This window comes from Alligator sinensis, unplaced genomic scaffold, assembly GCF_000455745.1.
Source record: "Alligator sinensis unplaced genomic scaffold, ASM45574v1 scaffold389_1, whole genome shotgun sequence".
Taxonomy (NCBI): domain Eukaryota; kingdom Metazoa; phylum Chordata; order Crocodylia; family Alligatoridae; genus Alligator; species Alligator sinensis.
The window spans coordinates 1,852,146-1,870,879 of NW_005841951.1; the positions used below are offsets into that span (position 1 = coordinate 1,852,146).

Here is an 18,734-nt window from a genome sequence, read left to right on the forward strand (position 1 = left end):
AGGCTGTGGGCCAACTCTCCCCCTCCACAGAAGCCACAACCCTCCCCCTGCATACCTCACAGCCCCCCACAAAACCCATACCCACCCACATCCCACAAATCCCACCTACACACACCCCTGCCCCCACATACCCACAAACCTATACCCACCCACCCTCCCACCCACATGGCCCCTCAATATACAAGCGAAAGGCTTCATTGTAAGCTATTATATTACCACCTCTATGTACACTACACAAATACATGTAAATCAAGACAAAAATATTTTTTGAAATGAAATTAAAGAATGTTGTAGTACATTTGATTTTTCCAATATAATTTGGTATTTTTCTGGTTCAAAGATGGCAAAACCCCTTGCTGAAAGGAGTACTTCTGGAGGCACGGGGTGGGACTTCTGGTTTCAAAGTTCAGCGGTTAGGGGGCAGGACTTCTGGTCCCAAGATGGTGACCAGGGGGCATGACACCTGTCAAGGGGCAGAGCTATCCATCCGGCCCTTGATGGCTTGCCAAAACTCGGTAAGTGCCCCTCCGCCCAAAATAATTGCCCTTCTCTGATTTGGAGGGAACCAAAGGAAGGGAATAAGGGGTGCAAGCACCCATGTGAGTTTATACAGTAAGACAGAAATAATTTTTGCTCCAGGAGAGGGAAGCATGGAGAGAAGCAGGTATGGAGAAATACCATGGAATAGTAAAGGATGGATAGAGGGAAGGGTCAATGCTGTCATTTCCCAAAGAGGTAGCAAACCACCACCACCAGCAGAAGTACAACAGCAGCAGCAGATACCGCCAAAGAAGTGGAGGGACTTGCCCTCTTCAAATGGGGAAGGCAGATAGATTTAGGAAATTCCCCTGCAAGTAGGTCTGCTCCTGCTCCAAATGTTCACCTCTTAATGTTGGGAGGGACTGAAAGCCAGGTCCCAACTGATTTGTGGGGACAAGAAGGACTTCCAGGTGACAGACACTGCTCAACTTCAAGCAGTGCAACTCCTCCCAGAAGTATGAGAGAGAGTTTTAGGGATGCAAAATAAGCTCTGTAAGCACAAAGCATGCCTTATCAAGCCACCTCTTCCTATTGTCCATGCCATTTGGCCAGAGCCAAAAAGATCATGTTGGCTTTCTCTTCACTACTGAGTATTATTCAAGTGTTTCATTAACATTATCCCTTTCACACACAAAAACCACATCACACACCCAAGGTGGCTTGACTTGGACAACTGGAGCATAGGGTACACTTTACCTGGCCTTCTCATGAGCTGTTAAGCTGCAGTATAGGTGTAGATTCAATTTTTGGTTCACTTGTATATAGTGATGTGAAGAGTCTGTCATTCCACAAAAACTCTGAGTAATCAGGTTTCTGGACAGGACAAACTCGCCTCATGGAGTCCCTTTCAGTCATTCATTCACCTGCTTCCCAGCTAATGAAAGATTTCCACAATAAAGATGATTAGCACATCTGGGTTTTTTTGCCTCTCCATAATCTCCAGAAAGTTCTTATTAGCCAACACCACCACAGTCCAAAACAGTTTTCAGCCCTCTCTTATCATCCCCCAAAAGCCTTTCTTATCAGATCTGCCAAATCTACCACACAAGTCATCAAAATATTGGGCAAAAGATTATCTGTCACTTTCTAGCTGACAAAAAAAAAAAAAAAAGAACCCTGCCACAGAGCAGCACACCGAGTAGAAAAGTGTAAGGATGAAATGAGATAGAAAGCGAGACAGAGTGAAAGAGGAGACGCTCCCTTCCAGGAATACAAAGACACATTGTGTCATTGCTTTTCAGGGCACTCAAATGCAAGCATCTTCTGCAGAGGCATACAGCAGCAAGCTAGAAGGCAGCTTATACTTTACAACAAATGGAAATGGAGTCAAAATGACCTGCTGCAAGACGTGCAAATGGAGTCTGTCAGCTGGTCAGAAAGACTCAAGTTAGGCTACAGTGAAGATGCTAAAAAGACAAAAGAATATAATGAGCTCTCTGAAGCATAACCACCCAATGAGCAAACCAGAACAGGAAATAACGGACAGAAACCTGCAACCAAGCAGGGACATGTTCAAGTAGCTCTGTGGATTATTTGCCCGGAGATCCCAGGACATACCTTTTCCAAGCAACTCTAGATTGGGATTGACAGTATACTCCAGCCACAGGGAAGGCGTACACTCCCAGCTCTATCCACAATACTCTATCCCCATGCCAACATGAGGCAAACAGGATAGGGACACTGATGACAACAAGTAATTCAATCATATATGCCCTTGTACGGTAATGTTGCCTCATTTGTTGCACTTTTGCATTTCTAGTTGTTTTGAGATAGCGCTGCTTGAGAATTGCTCCCACTGAGCACTCTTTCCCACTTTTACTTTATATTTTGGCATATCAGCTAATGGTGCTATATAGTTTTAATAGATTATTTTACAGAAAAATCCTATGGTGTGCATACCACATATGAAATAAAAACTAATTAAAGTATCAGATTAACAACACATGCAATTTGCACCAGATCAACTAAACCAAGTCATTTTGTATCTTGAGCACACTCCCATATTTCATATAAAATCTTAAATTCATATAGAACACTAACACTGTGCTTGTTTTATGCTCTCTCTCTCTTCCCCCTCCCCAAATTAAGGATGGGGGAAATACAAAGCTCTCCTGGACTTCAGCCCTAGTTTCCAGAGGCAACTTAGCAGGTTGCCTGTAAAACACCCAAACAGTCAGCTGGTCAAAAAGACTCTATCACCGCCCTCCTGCTGTGAACTGCACAGTAAACCTCAGTTACAAGAACTGCATTATTATACATACTGCAGTTAAGCAACAAAGGCACCTTCCATTCAGGAAATTGATAAACCTTTTTCTCCAAAGTGCTCACAAACCTGACTAGCCACTCACAAGTTAGGCAAATAGAAAATAAGCTTGAAATACCAAAATAAGAGTAAGGATAGAATCTTGTTTATATCCATATTATTAGGTGCGGGGGGAAAATCTGCTTGTTGGTATTTTATAAGACTGGAACTTGAGAATATCCTGGCATCATTGACTTTGTCCATGTATCTAATGAATCCCCTCCCACAGTACAAGAGGGAATAATTACCAAAATTTATCTTTGGAAAAATGTTTGTATTTGTTTCAAGGGACAGTATAAACTAAGTGGTATGAAAGTGCCAAGTAATATAAAAGAACAGCAAAGGACAGCTCATTCCAAGAAGCCTCTTCCTTTGCAGCCAGGAGAAGCAAAACATGAGGTCACTAAAAACCGTAAGATAAACAGACGAAATTCTGCGTATGAAATAAGCAAACATCCCTTTGCTTGTTTACATTGTCAGTGATGCTGTGTCCCAAAAATGGAAGCTAAGATCAATATTAATTGCAGCTATATTAAAAGACCAGAAAATTTTTTTTACCCATCCAGATGAGTTAATACTTTAGAACACATTTTGTTACAGTGCAGTTAAGGCTACAACCAGTAATAATGCAGATAAAGCTGTTTATTTGAGTAAAAATGCTTTAAAAAGCCTAGGAATTAATTATGCTATAAAAGATTACATTGTTAGTGTTATCAATGTAGTCAGCTGCCCAAATACAGAGTCTGGACATCTGATTAGCATGTACACTTGAAAGTTAAAAATCACATGAGAACCGTTTTTAAACAGAGTTATGTTTACGAAATATTCAGATGTTTCTAGCCAAACTCATACCATCACTACATAAAAAAGCAGACTTCTGTCTATTTGGGAGATGACAATTTGCCAAAATGAACAGCATTCTGAGAATTGTGTAACAGCAAATTTATTTTTCATTATAATAATAGTGTAATTGGTATTTGAGAGGTTAAAATATAACATGTATGCTGGTAGGGGTACGCAGTAAGAAAAAGTTTGGGAGCCTCTACTCTAGACAATCTTGTTTGCCATTCCTTAGAAAATGTTCTCCGAAGTAGCCTAATGCAAAAGTTCCTTTCTGTACATGATTAACCACTAAAGACCCAACAAAATGGCTGCAAGTTTTTTTTATTTCTCCATTTCTCCCATCTAAAAAACAACATACAACAGCCCAGTCAAACACATAGAAAGAGGAGGAATTATGTGACACTAGATTAGAAGAATGTTGCTGTTCCTCAAAATGACATTGTTCTATCACCAGACTAGACATAAACAACCTGAATGATTCTCTGCAGCATCAGCATAAAGAAGGAGGGTTTCTGTGCATCTAAATCACTGCCTTCTGCATCTTCTGTATGCAGACTGACAGCTTGATGGTCCTTCTACCAATTTATTGCAGGAAAGGTAGCTGGATTCCAAGAAGCTGTGGCATATGTAGAAGCTGTACTTCTACTAAAAATCTTTCTTCATATTCTGAATGAAGGGTACAGTGGTACCAAGTCAAGACTAATCACTATGTGGAAGGGAATACCTAGTTAGTGGATGGAAAAGATAAAAAAGAAACAGTGGTGGTCAACTTTTCTTTGATCCTCACCAGTTTAAGTTACACAGACAGAAAATAATAAGCAAGTAAAAGGAAAAATCTTAACATGGAAAGAGAGTTTGAATGTTTTCACATGTACAAGCACAATATCACTAATAGGTCAAAAGCACACCCAATTTCAACAAAGCTCTGCTAAATTGAGGACAGTGCATGGGAATCTCTCTAGTCTCTAGAAATGGAGGCTCCCTTCATTTTGCATTTCATGCTTCCTAAACATGACTTTGAAATGAACTTAAATTGATTTTTGCACAAAAGTGCTTTGTGTACTAAAGAGGAAAGAGGGGGAGGATAAAAGGAGGCAAGCAAGCATTTTCCAGCAAAAAAGTGCTGTTTTTAGTAAAAAGTGCTCTGGTATACACCATGTATGTGTTTTTTTCCCCCTCCCCTTTCTTTAGTTCTAAAGTGCCCATCACAGCAGCATCTAATAGCTGTATAGAATTATATAGAGCAAGTACAGAGCAGGCTGCGCTTGTGGGATAGCCAGCTATATCCGGTTTCAGGAGTAATTTCTCCCCCCAGGCTCTCAGTTCTGAGCATTATGTCAGATCTCTGTCAAAGACTTATTTCTGGATACCATGCCGAAATTGTCTGCTCCAATTCTTTGGGGAATACTATTGATGAGTGTTATCTAGCATACTTTGAGATTAACAATCACAAGGAGTTTTCCCAACTTTCTTCAGAAGTACATACCAGAGTTTGGGAAGTATGTTTTATCTTCAAGTATCTGCTCCCTTGAATCTGGAACTAGATAAACATAGAACAGGCCAGATAACCACAGCTGCCATGGTGGATCTCTGAAAAATATTATTGAGATAACAGACTTTCACCAGACAGGACTTTGTAAACTGCCCTCTCTGATGAACCTCTGAAGTGGATCTAGTCTGGCAGACAAAGGGAATAGAGCTGTTTTCAGCCTCACCACTTATGAGACAAGGTACTACAGTGTGGCTAAGTACCAGTTGTAATCCTTTGACATTTCTTGCCTAACCTGAAAGAAAGGCAATCACTTTGTCTACACTACATATGCTGCTTCTGCTTTTACTATGGTGCTATTGCTAATGTGACTGGCCTCTTCATACAGATGCAGCTCTGCCAGCAAAGCAGTTTTCCTGTCTTCAGAGTTGTAGCAGCTTCCCCAAGTGACAAAACCTGCCACCTGAGTTCTGTCCACTTGGGGGATTCTACCCACGTAGTTCCCCTGGGAGTAATCATTTCACAGCTCTGACAGACAATATCCAAATTTCACTAGCACAGCAATGTAAATATCTACCCAAGCTAAGTCTAGTATAGGACTATTACTGGGGTAGCACAACTGTCCCTGCACAAATGCATCTATACCAGGAAAGCAGCTGTTTGTACTGCTCTAGTAATGTAGTAGCAAAGCTCTCCCTGTGCAGGTCCATCTATACCAGCAAAGCAGCTGCTTGTACTGTTATAATAACCCTGAGTGAAACAAGCTAACCCAGTATAAGTAGAAGCTGAGTCTAGACTCTAGACTGTTGGTTTCTTCCAACACAGCCGTCAGTTAGGGTGTCACACCTCCTCGTACCCCTGACAAGCATTATGCATCCGCACAGGTAGTGTTTTGCTAGCCCTAAAATAAGTAACAAGCCAAACTGACCTGCAGTCATCCAGCATGGCACTGATAAAATCCTGTAAGTGGCCAAAGCTTCCTGAACAAGGGATCTGAAGTTGATGGGGTTTTTTGTGTTTGTTTTTGCTTTAAAATGAGAGCACCATTTGATTTTCCAGAGGCAGTAACAAATCCCATATGACCTTGAGGCTATATAGCACTTCAGCTATTTGCTGGAATACACCTCCAATTGAGGAAAGAAAACAGGCACTGGCTGCAGTTCCCCAAAGCATTTACCCATTCCATTTAGCACTTCCTCAGTATGTTCTAAGTGTTCTTCACCTATCCCACCTATCCTATCTTCAATTTATTTTTGGCTGCCCATATTATTTACCTTCCTTCTTTCCACCCAGAAAATTAATCCTTCTCTTTTTTTTTCCCTCTAACCAAGCTTCACAATAGTCTTCCTCTCTCCAGTCTAGCCATCTTTGTACAGAATAGATACAAGTTCCTCAGCTGTCACTCACTCATTCTCCAGCAGAACCACTCCAAGGGCTGACATCCTTTAAGCCAGGGGTGGGCAATATGCAGCCCGCAGGCCGGATGCAGCCTCCCAAGCCATTCTATCTGGTCCACAGGGCCCCTAAAAAATTTAGAAAATTAATATTAATCTGCCCTGGGCTGCCTGTCATGCGGCCCTCGACGGCTTGCCAAAACTCAGTAAGCAGCCCTCCGTCCAAAATAATTGCCCGCTCCTGCTTTAAGCAATCATAGTGCCGTGGCCTTTCTGAATTCCCTAATAGCACACCTACTCTAGTATTGGTTGGAACCCTTCATAAGAGAAGGCCAAAGCGTCAGGATGTGATCCCAGGCAAGCTCTGCAAAAAATGATCACATACTTAGTTTCCAATCCCAAAAACAAGGTTTCATGCATGCAGACTTTGCAAAATGCTTCAGGAATTCTATGTTTTAAAACTGGCTCTCAAAAGACAGTTCTGTACTCTGCATTCATTCAACAAACTCATTCAAAATATACTCTTCATTAGGATAAGATTCACAAATACCACACCATCTCCAGTAATTAATATTAGAATACAGCAGTTACATAATCAGTTAAGAAAAAAAAGAAAGATTCATGTTCTCATGATTAGGAAAAAAAATAAAAATAAAGGAGTTTCAGAATTGGTTAGAAATTAAATATGGGCAGAACTATTATCATCACAAAATGCAACTATGTAATTGGCTGTATTAAGAACCAGATAAAAGAGGAATAATGTGTCTTTTTGTAAGTAAACCTAAAGCCAGAGACTGGGCAGGAAAACACACTGGGCTAAATTCCCCCACCCAAGGGGACACGGTTCCACTGAAATCTAATGTTTATGAAGAGTGCAAAGCAAAACCTCTAATCAATAAGCTTCTCCAAGTTTGTGATTTTTTGAAACACTAATATTCTTTGAGAATATGAGGAGAAACCTTAGCATTAACTGGTTTCCTAACAACTTAAATCACATTTTAAATTTTCTTACATTTTAAAATCACACACTCCAAAGGGAGTGGCATCACTATCTTAGATATTTATATAACACCCCCCTATAGCACGCTAAGATCTGTATTAACAGATAAGATGAGAGTATCTGCCCCAGACAGTTTACAAACTAACTGCCAATCACTCAACACTTAGTTATTGAGTTGGGGGGGGAAAGCTGGTCTTCTTTGTAGACTGGGGCACAGTCAGCTTCAGAAGATTATCTGGGTATGTTGTACCTAATTCCCAGGCACTACAAGGGCTCCAAGGAACAAATGACACTTTCTTCTGTCCTGTGGCACACTGTAGTTTTAAAGCTTTTGATTTTCATCCTAAAGATCCTAAGTTTGTTGTAGAGGAGTAAGAACTGCTTTGTGTCATGTAGCAGGAAACGCTGAAATAGATGTTCCTTGAACTTAAGGTATAGTCACTGTTATCTACAACTATAAGAGACTCATCTCAGCATCTCTTTCAGACACCTATGTATTCACGTAAGAAGTTCTACTGAAGTCAGTAAAATTACACATGCACTTCACTTACTTCTTCTCTCTTGTGGAACATAAAGAATAGATTTCAAATTGAAAACAGGAACATTACCATTTCCCTTGGAGATGGCTAATGGAGAAAAATAGAGGGCTTGTCTGTGCCGGTAATTAGCGAGCAATAACTATTGCACTTTAAAAATTCACATCCTATCTTATTCAGAATCACTTACTTCTTTTTATAGGCAAACTCTTACATGTACATACCAAAAAAGAACATCTAAAAAGCCCACCTTTTCTTAAAATTGGACATTGATTCAGCAACTTTACATAATTAAATCAGACCTTTTCTAATATTATAAAAGCCTGTCTGTCCGTAATGCTTTATTTGCACTCTGATTGGCTGACAGAAATATTCTTGATGGGCAATTGGCTAGTACTCAAATAAAGTATATTGAAGGTATCCATTTTACTTACAGAATTTCAATACTAGTAATACACAAGTTGTGCATTTAGGGGTTTTTTTCCCCAATATAAAGTAATCATTATGGTTGGTAGGCCCAAAATTTGCCCCTTTAAGTCCCTGTCTTTAAACCCAGTTTTCCAAAACAGCATTGTTTTAAACAAGTTCCAAAGTAATGCCTCACTTCAACCACAGTTTGGGATGTTAGTAGGAAACAGTACTTGAACTGAGCATAAGAGAAAGAAATGTAATATCAGCAGAGTGAAATTAACAAGACGTGGTTAGGTCCACTACTGGTCAGAACACCGGGGGCAGAAGAATCACAATTTCATTCTTCTCCTGAGCAAACTGACGAACTGAAGCAGGAGAAAGATTAAAAAAGGCTTAGGCAAAAGAAATGTATGAAACAATGTCCCTCCCGACCACCACTCACCAGGAGGAAGAAAAAAAAATAGGCAAGTCCATTCTCACTCCTGCCAGACATCCACCAGCAACAGATATTATAAAATGGAGGCCCTGAAAAGGGCCTGGGTAGAGCACTCTCCTAAGAATCTTCTTCCTACTCTACCTACCATACAGAGCTTCTGAAGTTCACAGATTTCATAGATATTCGGGCTGGAAGGGACCTCGGAAGATCATCAGGTCCGGCCCCCTAGCCTAGGTGCACGAAGTCAGCTCGGGTCAAACAATGCCAGCAAGATAAGCGTTCACGCAAAAGGCTTGGGAGAAGTTCACTGCCCAAGCATGGCAAAAGGCCATAATACTCAATTCTATAGCGCATCACCTCACAAGCCCTGATGTGGCAAGTACAACAACACATCTTCCTGATACAAACTGCTTTAAAAGTCCCAAGACACTGCAGCAGCTCAGGCACCAGCTGGCACAAAAACTAGCCTAAAGTCACTTTTGTCACACTTTCTGCTATGCTTCTAGAGGGGCAACACGCAAATCTGTCCTCTTCAGTCTACCAGTCAGGTTCACACAGGTAGGTGCTCATACAGTTACTGACCATAGCTTTGCCAAGAATTTCTTGTTGCTTCTAACATTCTGAATGTGACTATTTCCTCTGACCAACCTAAATCACTTTGTTGAAGAACTCTCACCACCCACTGATTTACATTTATACTAGTAGCCAAAATTGCAGAAGAAACATCCAAAGATGGACCATCCAATGATAGCACCACAGGCATAACTTAGACTCCACGGCTAGGGACAGACATTCAAAAAGCCAGAGCCTGAATTCATTTAATCTTACGAGTAGAAGCTGACCTGGGAAGTGAATGTGTATAGCTGGGCCCCCGGCAGGGACTAAGTATGATTGCAGAAGGGTTTAAACCCCCACCCTGACCTGTAGGGACCCCAGTCAGGATGTGCCGGGGGGGCAGGGGAGGGAGGCACGTAGAAACAGCCCTTGCCAGGCTTGTTCCAGAGACCAGACACTGGCCGGGGCAGCACCTCAGGTGAAAGAGGATGGGGGGTGGAATTAAACTCCCGTCTTCAGGCGCAGGCACCGGACCCAAGTCAGGGTGTGTCCAGCTTTCCCGCCTGCTCCTGTTTGCGCAGCGGTGGCCCTGGCCAGAGCTGGGGGCATGGCCCTGTTATCCACCCAGGGCTGGGGCTGGGGCTGAGCCAAGCCAGCCTGAAGGTGCGATTGAGGACAGACACAGAGGGGCCAGCCTGGGCTGGGCCACAGGGGCCGGGTCCTTCCCAGCAGGCTGCACCTGGGGCTAGCACCACAGGGGCTGTGCAGCCACAATGATCCCAGCTTCCCATGGCCAGGCCAGGTGGGGCTCTCATGGAGCCACAGCCAGCTGGGAAGGGTCTGCAGGGGTTGTTCATCGCACAGGCAAGCTGAGTGGGTGGAAGGGAGTTGGAGCCGGAGCTCCATGCGCTGGTCAGAAGCTGCCAAGATGCAGCTCCCTACCCCCACCGCCCAGAGTGGCACAGCAGGAGTGGGAGGAGGAAGATCTGCTGGAGGTGAGGAGAAACTGGCTGAGCCAGGCAGGGCTGATCTGCTCCCCTCACTTCCAGCTCAGGCTCCTGACATGCAGCACAGCGCTGCTCCACACAGGTGGAAACTTGAGCCCAGCAGCTTCTGCCCAGCACATGGAGCTCTGGCTGCCTTCCATCCGCTCCGTCCACCTGGCACGACGAGCAGCCCCTGCAGGTGGAAAATGGCCAAGAGCTGGAGTCAGATCTCCGAGCCAGGCAGAAGCTGTTGGGCCCAAGCTTCCCAACCACCCACTCAGAGTGGTGTGACAGGGGCAGCAAGGCACCCCCAAACCTGGCCAGCACATTTTGTTTTGGGGTTGTTTTTTTTTTTTTACTGATAATCTGCATACTTTTTACAAACATTAGATTTCAGTGGATATGTCCCCTTGGGTGGGGGATTTAGCCCAATGTATTTTCCTACCTAGGAAGGACTACATTTGCCTACCTGCATCCCAGCAGTATTACTGGCAAAAGATGAGATGAAGCATCACATGGCTGGGAGGCTCTTCGGGGTTACAACGGTCTGAGAAAATGTTCCCTGCAGGGTGTTGCACTCCTGCTCAGAAAACAGGTGGAACAGTTCTGCTCAGCCTGTCCTTCAATGCTTTGCCTCCAACATCTTCCTCGCTAGGAATCTTCAATCACGCTCCCAGCTGCTTAGCTTTTTTATGGCTAGCTCAATTTATTTTTTATTTTTAGTTTTTAGACTTTATGGAGGTATCTTTAACCATGGGAGGGGATGGGGGTTGTTGGTTTTGAAAAGGGTTTGGTTTTTTTGTGGGTTTGGGGGGGGGGGTGCTGTTTTTGTTTTTACAGACTGTCCGTTAATTTTCAGACAGCTGGCAACCCTGGTTCCCACCTACATTTAATTTCTGGGCAAAATTTCAGAAAAATTCAGGAACCCAGTCCCTGCTAAAACAAAACTCCCACTGTAACTGCACTGGGAATGTAGCCCAGTACAAGACAGAGCTCCAAACCTATGAACAAGATTACCAACTCATCACAAAGGTATTTCTGGTGCAAACCACAAAAATAGGTACTCTCCAAAATTCACGTATAGAAAATTCTACACATTTTATCTTTGGCAATTTCTCAAAAAAAAAAAAAAGAAAGGGGGGTCAAACTGCCTCCAATTAGATCATTTGAAGTCCTAATTTCTCAGAAGTCTGGAAGTGTTTAGTACTGTTGATTAGGGCCCATCTTTTAACAACAAAAAGCAAAAGCCACATTTTCATTGTAAGCACTGAAATGAGCAAGGGCACAATCTTTAGGTTGTTCATGTTCTAAGTAATTCCTTCGAATCAAGCAAACCTAAAGCAATTCTGACCTAATTAAACTCTCAATCTTCAGATATTCCAGCAATTAAAATCTTTTGTAGTTCAAGTGCTATGTCAAATTCAGAACTACAATGTATGAGCTTTTGACAAATCACAGTATTACATTAATTAAATTACTTTAAATACATTGCAGCAATACTCTGGAAGTCAATAATACACAGAAAGTTTCAAAACTATGGTAAAGTAAACATGGCTCCCTACAGTCTATCTCCAGCCATAAAACTACAGAGTTCACATTCACCCACAAGCACACATCAAACAAACTTTCTTTCAGGGCGTTTCCTGTGTTGCTAACAAGTTCCAGCTTCTCTCCTGAAAAGCTAAATTTAACCCATTAAAAAAAAATAGGCAACACAAACATCCAGCATGCTGGCTACCTTGTTTTCTCCACTGTAACTTACAAACTGTGTGCCTCTAAGTGGATGAGTAAATACAGGGTCTCCCCCCATACTATCTCAAGTTGTTTTATTTATCAGTAAGTGTAGCTAATGCAGGCATTCACACACTTTGCTAATTAAACTTATAGAAGTAAGTCAGAAGTATAACCAGAACTGGAGTCTATCCCATTATATGCACAAGAGTACTCCACCAACCAAGCTAAAGCAGTAACAACACTTTAAGTCAAGACTACTTACAAGGGCATCATATTTGGTTCTAGTAAGGCTTTCATTTAGCATATTTTAATGCTTATGTATATTCCCCACATCATTAACTGAAGTCTGTTTTCCATAAAATCTCATTTTACATAAGCAGCACCATTCCTTACAAAACACTCTCCACTCCATCTCATTTCAAAATTGTAACTTTCAGAGAACAACCATAATGCCACACATGCAGAAAGAGAAGCCATAACTATACACCATATATAAAAGTCTGACTTGGAGTTCTGGACATTCTGAAGGAAAGTTTACGCTACTCATTTTACCTTTTTGCTGTCAGATTCTCAAACTGTTCACGTATTCAGTGATAAACACATAAAACAGAAAATATCATGAGTCATCTTCTGGATTTATTTCAGGCACTTCTGGATCTGTTTCGAGCACAGTTTCCTAAAACCCGTACTCTTAATCCAAAAAAGAAAAAGAAAAAAAACCCTCCAATGAGCAACTGCCTGATCATGGAAGTCCTTGTTCAGCCTGAAAGTCCTTTGAGTACATGTTCAGAACTGCCTCTCCCTAAGCAAACAGATTCCCAGCTCCTGTCTAACTACACTGGAATCAAGTATCTTTTTACCTAGTTTCTAAAGTACCCCCAGGGGCCCAGTTCAATAGGTGGGCAGAAAGCCTGCCCAACACACCCCAAAAAGAATCAAGCCTCTTGCAAAATACAGCTATAGGGAAGGAGGACTAGGCTGTAGCCACCTACTGTAGCCTAAAGGAATGGTACTCACAGGACACATCTACACGAGACGTTATGGCAACCTAGCATCGGTGAGCACAAACTGCGCAGTACCGGTACAGTCGAGTCAGTTAGTACTTGCTAAAGGAAGTACTAACTGACTCTGCAGTACCAAATACAGTCAGGGGCAGACGTAGACTTGCCCACAGAGAATATGAAAGGACTGGCTTTAATTTCCTCCTCAGCCTGCATGGTTTTAAATTTATACTGCCCACTTTCAACAGAATACCCAAGGAGAATAACTGTCAGGCTACAGGCAACTCTGGATGAGGGCATGCTCCACCCTCCTGGTTAAAATAGACTACTGGGTGGAAACAAACAGAATAATATCTCAGCCAGAAGAAGATAGTGCAAGAAGGAACAGGATTCTATAACCTAGTCCTTAGGGGGCTTCCATCAGAGGCTGGAGTCCTACGTTCTGGTCCCAGCTCCCAGGACTATATTATGCATTTTAAATTAGACAGTCATTGGATAAAAAAAAAACCCAGAGATAATCCTGAAGTCATGCAAGCGTCCTAAAACATTAGGCTACAGGGTTGTGTTCATTCTTCCTTGATCTCATTCTGGTTCTTATACTCCTTTTTACACAGTGGCAACACTTCAACAGCAGGGACTGAAAAACTTCACCTCTCCTATCTGACATAGCTATGCTGGCAAAATGCCTGGCGCAGATACAGTTCTGGTGACAAGCGAGGGCTTTCATCAGCTTTGTTTGTGTCATTCTAGGAAGTAATGTAGCAGCACCAGGAGAGAAAAAAAAATTTTGACAGCATACACCAAGTCCTCGCTTAAGCGCTCCACCAACAGAACTATGCTGACATAGCTAAAGCAACAAAGGTACTGTTGAGAAGGCAAACCCAAACTCATATACAAAAGTCCAACCTTTAGGCATTATCAAGATGCTTAAAATATTCAGCAGTTTGCTAACCCCACAGGTGTCTAAATTTCAGAGAGTGAAAAACCAACTAAATTTTGAAGCTGCTAAGCTACATTGAGACTGTGCTTAAATGCCAATGGATGCTCAAATTAAATACAGTTTTCCATTCCCTACCTCACCTGCAATCTCCAATCTGGTAGGTGTGCCTCCTGCAGCGACACTCGGAGAGGAATTTTTTTCAAAATTACTGGTCTAATCCACATCCCATTCTACCCAACAATCCATTGGAAAGTTTTCACCCAAGTCCCTGTTCAACATCAGAGATAGAAAAACAAAAATGTAGGGCTCGGAGGGAGGAGGGGGATGGGACAGACAGAGGCTTGGTAGGTTACATCAGTTATGGCACTTCTGAAAAATTAGAAATCTGAATTCCAGTCTTGGCCCAAATCAAACAGAACGTGGATTTGAAACCAGGTCCTACTTCCTGGACAAGTTCTCTAACAACTAAGGTACTAGGTAAAATGGGATGCGGGAATTCTCTGATGAAGAGCTGACCTGTCTTCTGTAACTAATTTAGGGAAGCACCATAATACCTTTGAGGGAAGGCAGTCCTATTCCTCACACCTAGGCATTTCTTACTGGTTACCTTAGCTGGCTAACTGTTCAGATTGCTAGCTTCTATGAAAACCATTCTTCCAGAATAACTAATTCAGGGTTGAGGCACTGGGTGTCAGGTATGGGATGGCAGAGGGAGCTTTAGAGAGGTAAATGTTGCAACACTTAAAACTGTAATTCCCATGTCCCTTTGTTGGGAACAAGGTGTAGACTATTCCTAAACATTGACAAGGAACAGAACATAAAATAAATTCAAAATTAGTTAGAGTGCTTTATCAATCAGAAACTGGATATCTTCTATATCTACTCCTAAAGATCATAATGCCAAACTTCCTGATTTCCCAATGCTAGTGTCAACTCATTTGTGATATACTTCCAGAACTCCCAAAAGCATTAAGGATTTCTTTTATTAAGATTTAACAAAATCTAACCTTCTGTTAGGTAGTATACAGGATCGATCCAGGTAAGCCACATCAGGCCTACTGCAGATTTTCTTTTCAGGGTAAGTGAGGGAAAAAAGGAAGTTAATGTTATGCCATCATCTCACACAATTCAATAATATATGCATAAATGCATTTAGATTACAGAGTTACTGTTTAAGATGTGAAAGTGGCAACAATGTCAATCCAATTAGTAAGAACTTTTAAAACCCAAGATAAAAATCATATAAAACTTTATTCATTACCTATTCAGTAGAGAAGACTAAATAAACTACAAGGCAAACTTTGTGGCTGGGGACAGAAATTATATACAAACTGGTATATGTTATCGGAAACCGGTTCAAATCTAACACAACAGAAATGCAGTGAACTTAAACCACATTCAAAATGGCCCAAACCTGTTCAAGATAAACCTGGATGGATGTAGTATCAGACTTAACTGATTTAGGTTAAATTGTTTTAATGATCTTCTGTCCCAGATCCCCTCCAGATTCAAGTCAACTCTCAGCCCCCAGCTTCCCAGAATGCTTTGCACCTCTCCTGCAAACCCCACCTTGCAGGGTGGGCAGGCTAGCCTTGGCCCAAGCTATCTGCTCCAGCTGAGCAGGGAGGCATGCTCTAGCCCCCCGTCCCACCAGCTTCAGACCTAGACTGCTGTAGGCATCTGGCTCCATTTCCAGAATCAAAAAATGAATGTCTGATCACTTGCTTATCAGTTCAATCTATGCAGTTTAGACCAACCTGTGAAAACTGAATCGATTAATCCTCGGGCTTTTTGACTGTCTCTATTTAGCCTGTAGGAACAGTCTCTTATGAAGCCATGAGAAAGAAAATAAAGTAGCAAGTTATGCACTTAGATGTCCTACTAAAAATAAGAGAGAAAAGAGATCAAAGGAAAAAAGTGGTATTTTACTGAAGTGCAGAAATAGATGGCAGGAGATTTGGGTTCTATTTCAGCTTCTCCCACAGACTTTCCATTTGACCCTGAAGAAATCACTTACATAGGATGAAACTGTGGTGCATAGGGTAAAATAGGAATATAAAAAAAAAAGATACTGTAAGGGCTAATGTTGATGAGCATAAACTATTTTGAGATCCTTTGAACAGAATGCACTACAGAAGTATAAAATCTACAGAATCAAGTAACAGGGGCTGAAGTCTCTTGACTCATAAGATCTCCCTGGTTTATGATGGTAAAAGGGTTTTTAACCAGCAGAGAGTGATAGTAAATATACAAATAAAAAGGCTACTCTTAATTATTCAGTTATTAGCTGACCTAGTAGATTCCATGTGATATTAGGGAAATCATCCCTCTACCGACATGCCTCCTTTAGGAAAAGATATGGGCAAGATCAGAAAGTTAAGAATTGCACTATACTCAAATTATTTTAAAAATCCCTTTCTGAAACCAACAACAACAAAAAAATGAAATGGTTTCCTTGCGAATCATAGACACACTACTTAAAATATAATACTGCATTGGTAGACATTTAAGTATAATAAATGACTTTGCCATCTTAAGACAAATAGAAGGTTGGACTAGATGACCTCATGAGGTCCCTTCCAGCCCTACTTTTCTATGATTCTAAGGCCGCCTCTACACATTAGAGAGGGCCTTAGAAACACATAATTAACCAGCTATAAGAGCAAAGTAGCCCCTACCTGTGCCAGGCACAGCCTGCCCCACCCCAGCCTGGTGCAGACATGCCCGGGCATGTCCCATAGCTGCAAAGTAGCCATAAAAAGCTCCAAAAAACTATGAAGTTAGACCTCAATGTGTACTAACTCTTATAAGTGGTTGCTATCTAGCTTTAATGGCACATGTAGTTAGCTGACAGCTCCCAGCAGCAGGAGTGCACCATGCTCAGCCAGGCCTGTGGGTCTCACAACTCGGTAGACTCTCAGCCTCAGCAGCTGCCCATTCTGGGTCCCAGCGGCACAGGGACCCAGGGTCCCCTAGCTGTGGATGCCAGGTACATGGACCCAGCCAGGTCCTTGCAGCCGGGGGGTGTGGCTGCTCCAGGGGTATGCAAAATCCTCTTGGGCTGGGGGATCGCAGCTTCTCCTAGGCTCATGGGTGCATGAAACCACATGTAGCATTGCAGGAGGCATCCTTATGTGGATTGCATATTTTTTACCTGCATGTGTAGAAGGGGCCTCAGATAAGGGAGCTCAAAGTTGCCCAAAAAAATCTGTCACAGCAGAACACAATGGTATTAGAGCAGGGATTCTCAACCAGAGGCCTGCAGGGTGCTGTGCAATATTAGCAAGGTTAGCTGTGCAAACACCTACACATGGTTCACAAGATAAACCCAGAGTTTTCAAATAGGAATTCATAGTGTCCAAAATATTCTGACCTGTTGTGGTCTTTTTGAGTTCTTTGTTTTATTATTTTTCTGTAGTCAAGAAATGAGTGTAAGCTAAGAGCTGGCATTTTTTTGAGGGATACCTTGAGTCTAAAGAGGTTGAAGAAAGCATTAATTCTGATGACAGTATGAAGCTTCATTAGAGAAATATAGCCCAGTTCACTCAACACTGCCCAGTTGTCTTTAAAACTATACCCTCAGATCACAAAGTTGCTATGGCATCAATGACAAAACTGTGGTTAGAAACAAAAAAATGTCTCTTTCCTACAGGCTGTTATGGGAAGCTGAGCAAGTTTGGCTATGAACCAAATATGTTTTGGCTCTAGAGCGAGCATAATTTATCATCATTTGGACATTCCAGTGGCTCGCTAACCCAAGAAAGCAGAACAACTGGCACTTCACAGCATCCAGCAAAATTAACCTCCATATATATTGCCATAGCTGCATGTTTACATTACGGACAGAAATCTCATTCAGGTATATTCGCTTGCTTTCGCAGCATAATTTAATCCTCCGACACTATTTTGCCATCATGTCTTGTCAAATCACAACAATTAGGAAGTTTCTCAATCCATTCAGTTTTGGCAACCACATTGCAGAAATTAAGACAGGGAGGAAGTTCTGTTGGATGTGAGATACCAGATTCCCTTGCTTCTTCCCAAGGCTTTGTAATGTTGTAACCAGCTCGACATGCTTAAGGCCAACAGCCACCGAGGCTGCGGGCTAACAAAGGCGTCTTGGCAAAGGATCCGCCACAGGCTGGGTCACCTCCTGGCAGGACTCGGCCTGGAGCAGCAAGGCACAGGTAGCCTCTGCCACCCAGCGCCCTGGCAAACCCTGTCGCTCCAGCAAGTCTGCTGTAAAGAGACTGCTCAGTTTTCCCCGAGCGAAGCGGCCGTGCCTCGGCTTTGCCAACCGCCACGCTGGGCTGGTGCAGCAGGTGACAAAAGTGCCACCGCTTTGGCAGGTGCATGACAGGGGAAGCAGGAGATGTCATCCAAGCCGGACAGGATCCAGCCCTCGGGCGCCCCACGCCCCCCGTGGGTCTGGCCCGCCCGCAGGTGAGAGGAAGGCGCGGGCCCGGCCGGCCCCCGCGTGGCGGGACCTCCCCGCCGGGCCCCCGCGCCGCTCGCCGAGCCTGCCGCTGAACGGGCGGACACGCAACACCCCCAGCCCCGCGCGCCC

The 18,734-nt window shown here is 42.7% G+C and overlaps 1 protein-coding gene across 10 annotated transcripts in view; it reads right to left on the reverse strand.

Moving 5' to 3' along the window:
• TANC1 (tetratricopeptide repeat, ankyrin repeat and coiled-coil containing 1) overlaps positions 1-18,688 on the reverse strand; it is a 217,588-nt gene extending 198,900 nt beyond the window's left edge. For 4 of the 10 annotated variants that reach the window (XM_025199953.1, XM_025199960.1, XM_006020372.3 and 1 more), the window contains exon 1: positions 6,582-6,631. In XM_025199953.1, the coding sequence (XP_025055738.1) occupies positions 6,582-6,616 (35 nt within the window). In that variant the 5' untranslated portion in view covers positions 6,617-6,631. Of the gene's footprint in view, positions 1-5,171; positions 5,191-6,581; positions 6,632-12,778; positions 12,900-14,302; positions 14,382-15,174; positions 15,237-15,924; positions 17,285-18,450 lie in introns of those variants that run through there. The other 6 variants (XM_025199959.1, XM_025199954.1, XM_025199957.1 and 3 more) reach the window with 6 other exon arrangements.
• Positions 18,689-18,734: the final 46 nt, after the last annotated feature.